The sequence below is a fragment of the Laccaria bicolor genome, genomic scaffold (genome assembly GCF_000143565.1).
Source record: "Laccaria bicolor S238N-H82 LACBIscaffold_7 genomic scaffold, whole genome shotgun sequence".
NCBI classification, from domain to species: Eukaryota; Fungi; Basidiomycota; class Agaricomycetes; order Agaricales; family Hydnangiaceae; genus Laccaria; species Laccaria bicolor.
In genome coordinates, this window is record NW_001889878.1 from 971,534 (window position 1) to 972,959 (window position 1,426).

A 1,426-nucleotide genomic window follows, 5' to 3' on the forward strand; every position below is an offset into this window, starting at 1 on the left:
AACCTGAAATACCTCATACCATATGGGGCCAGCGGACTTGGCCCACCTATCAACATATCCTCCATAGTGATGGCTGGGCCGAACAGGTGCGCGCCTGCCAATAATGGGCGCTCGCGCCTGCCATTAATGGGCGCGCTCATTCGAAATGACTTCACTGCGGACCCATGCCCATCGACAAATTGTCCATTAGTGATGGCTGGGCCCAACTGGTGCTCGCCCGCCAAATATAGGCGACGAGCTTTGCGCCAAAGCCGTTGTTGTGCCATCAGGTGGGCGACATATCTGGCAGTACTTACTGTCTTCAATTCAATGCGTGGGCCCTACAAAGTCTTCGTTTCAAATGGGTGGGCCCAACAGGTTCAATGAATGGATAATGGAATTTCCACACAAATGTGGCTCAGGTAATGAAGACAATCAAGATCCTGGGATATGAGGTTGGACTTGTACTGAAGTCAAAGAGAGTTTCATGGGCGTCATTGACGACGGCATGGAGAGTGGTGGAAGGAGTGATTCAACGTTGCACACTTTTGAGTCTTTCTTTGATTCAGGTGCCACACCTGTTTTCGCACCGGCGCCTGAGTCAACCTAGCTACATGTTACATCTGCGAATACAAGGTTTGGGTTCCAAGCTGTTCCAAAACCCTGTCATGTAAGAGCGCCAACGCGTAGGAACCTCAATTTGTTTGCGCCCCAAGTAACCTCAATTTGCCAGCGCCCCAAAATGTGTCAGTTGAACTGAAAGAGCGCCAAAGCATATGCGTGCCAAAGAATAACTGCATCAAAAAATTTATTATACCCTAGCTACTGTAGGGTATTTCAAGATATGTATGGCCATGCGAATTTTATTTATAAGTCCTCCTCGATGATGGTGTCCGGTTTGCTCGACTGGCCTGCTGTCGCCGGATTGACGCTATCGGGAGCCTTACCACGCGTAGGTTGTCTGCGCTGAGGTGCACTCGGTGGGCCCTTCTTCCGATTGCTGGCCGGTTTCTTCCTGGTGATGTCCGCGTTGACCTCTTCATCAGCCTTCCTTTTGCGCCCAGTAGACGTGGTTCGTTCATCTCCACTTAGTGGGGAAGCGGGGCGAGATCCAATGGCGGTAAGTGGAGAACCTGGGCCAACCTCAACTGGCGCGAGTTCTACTCCTTCGGTGTTGGGCGCTGTGGGACTTGAAGGGGCAGCAGGTGCAACTCCAGCAGTGGCGGTGGCCACCACTGATTGCTGTTTCGCTGCGATGGGTGAGTTTGGCCGCGAGGGTGCATTCGAAGCAGGCGCTGGAGTTGATGGAGCGATGGTGGGCGCCATGTCAGTCCCATATGCTGCGCCAGGCGAACGTGGAGCTGCATCAGTGACAGTGGGCACCGTGTGAATCGCATCTGCTGTGCCGGACGAACGTGGACCTGCATCAGTGGGGGGCGACGTCGAC

General features: G+C 53.4%; 1 protein-coding gene across 1 annotated transcript; it reads right to left on the reverse strand.

Annotated features, from left to right (window-relative positions):
- Positions 1-846: 846 nt before the first annotated feature.
- Positions 847-1,305, reverse strand: LACBIDRAFT_325383 (uncharacterized protein; the record flags this gene model as incomplete). Its single annotated transcript, XM_001879022.1, has 1 exon — positions 847-1,305. One exon carries the CDS (start codon positions 1,303-1,305, stop codon positions 847-849), a length of 459 nt encoding a protein of 152 aa, XP_001879057.1.
- Between the last annotated feature and the right edge of the window lie 121 nt (positions 1,306-1,426).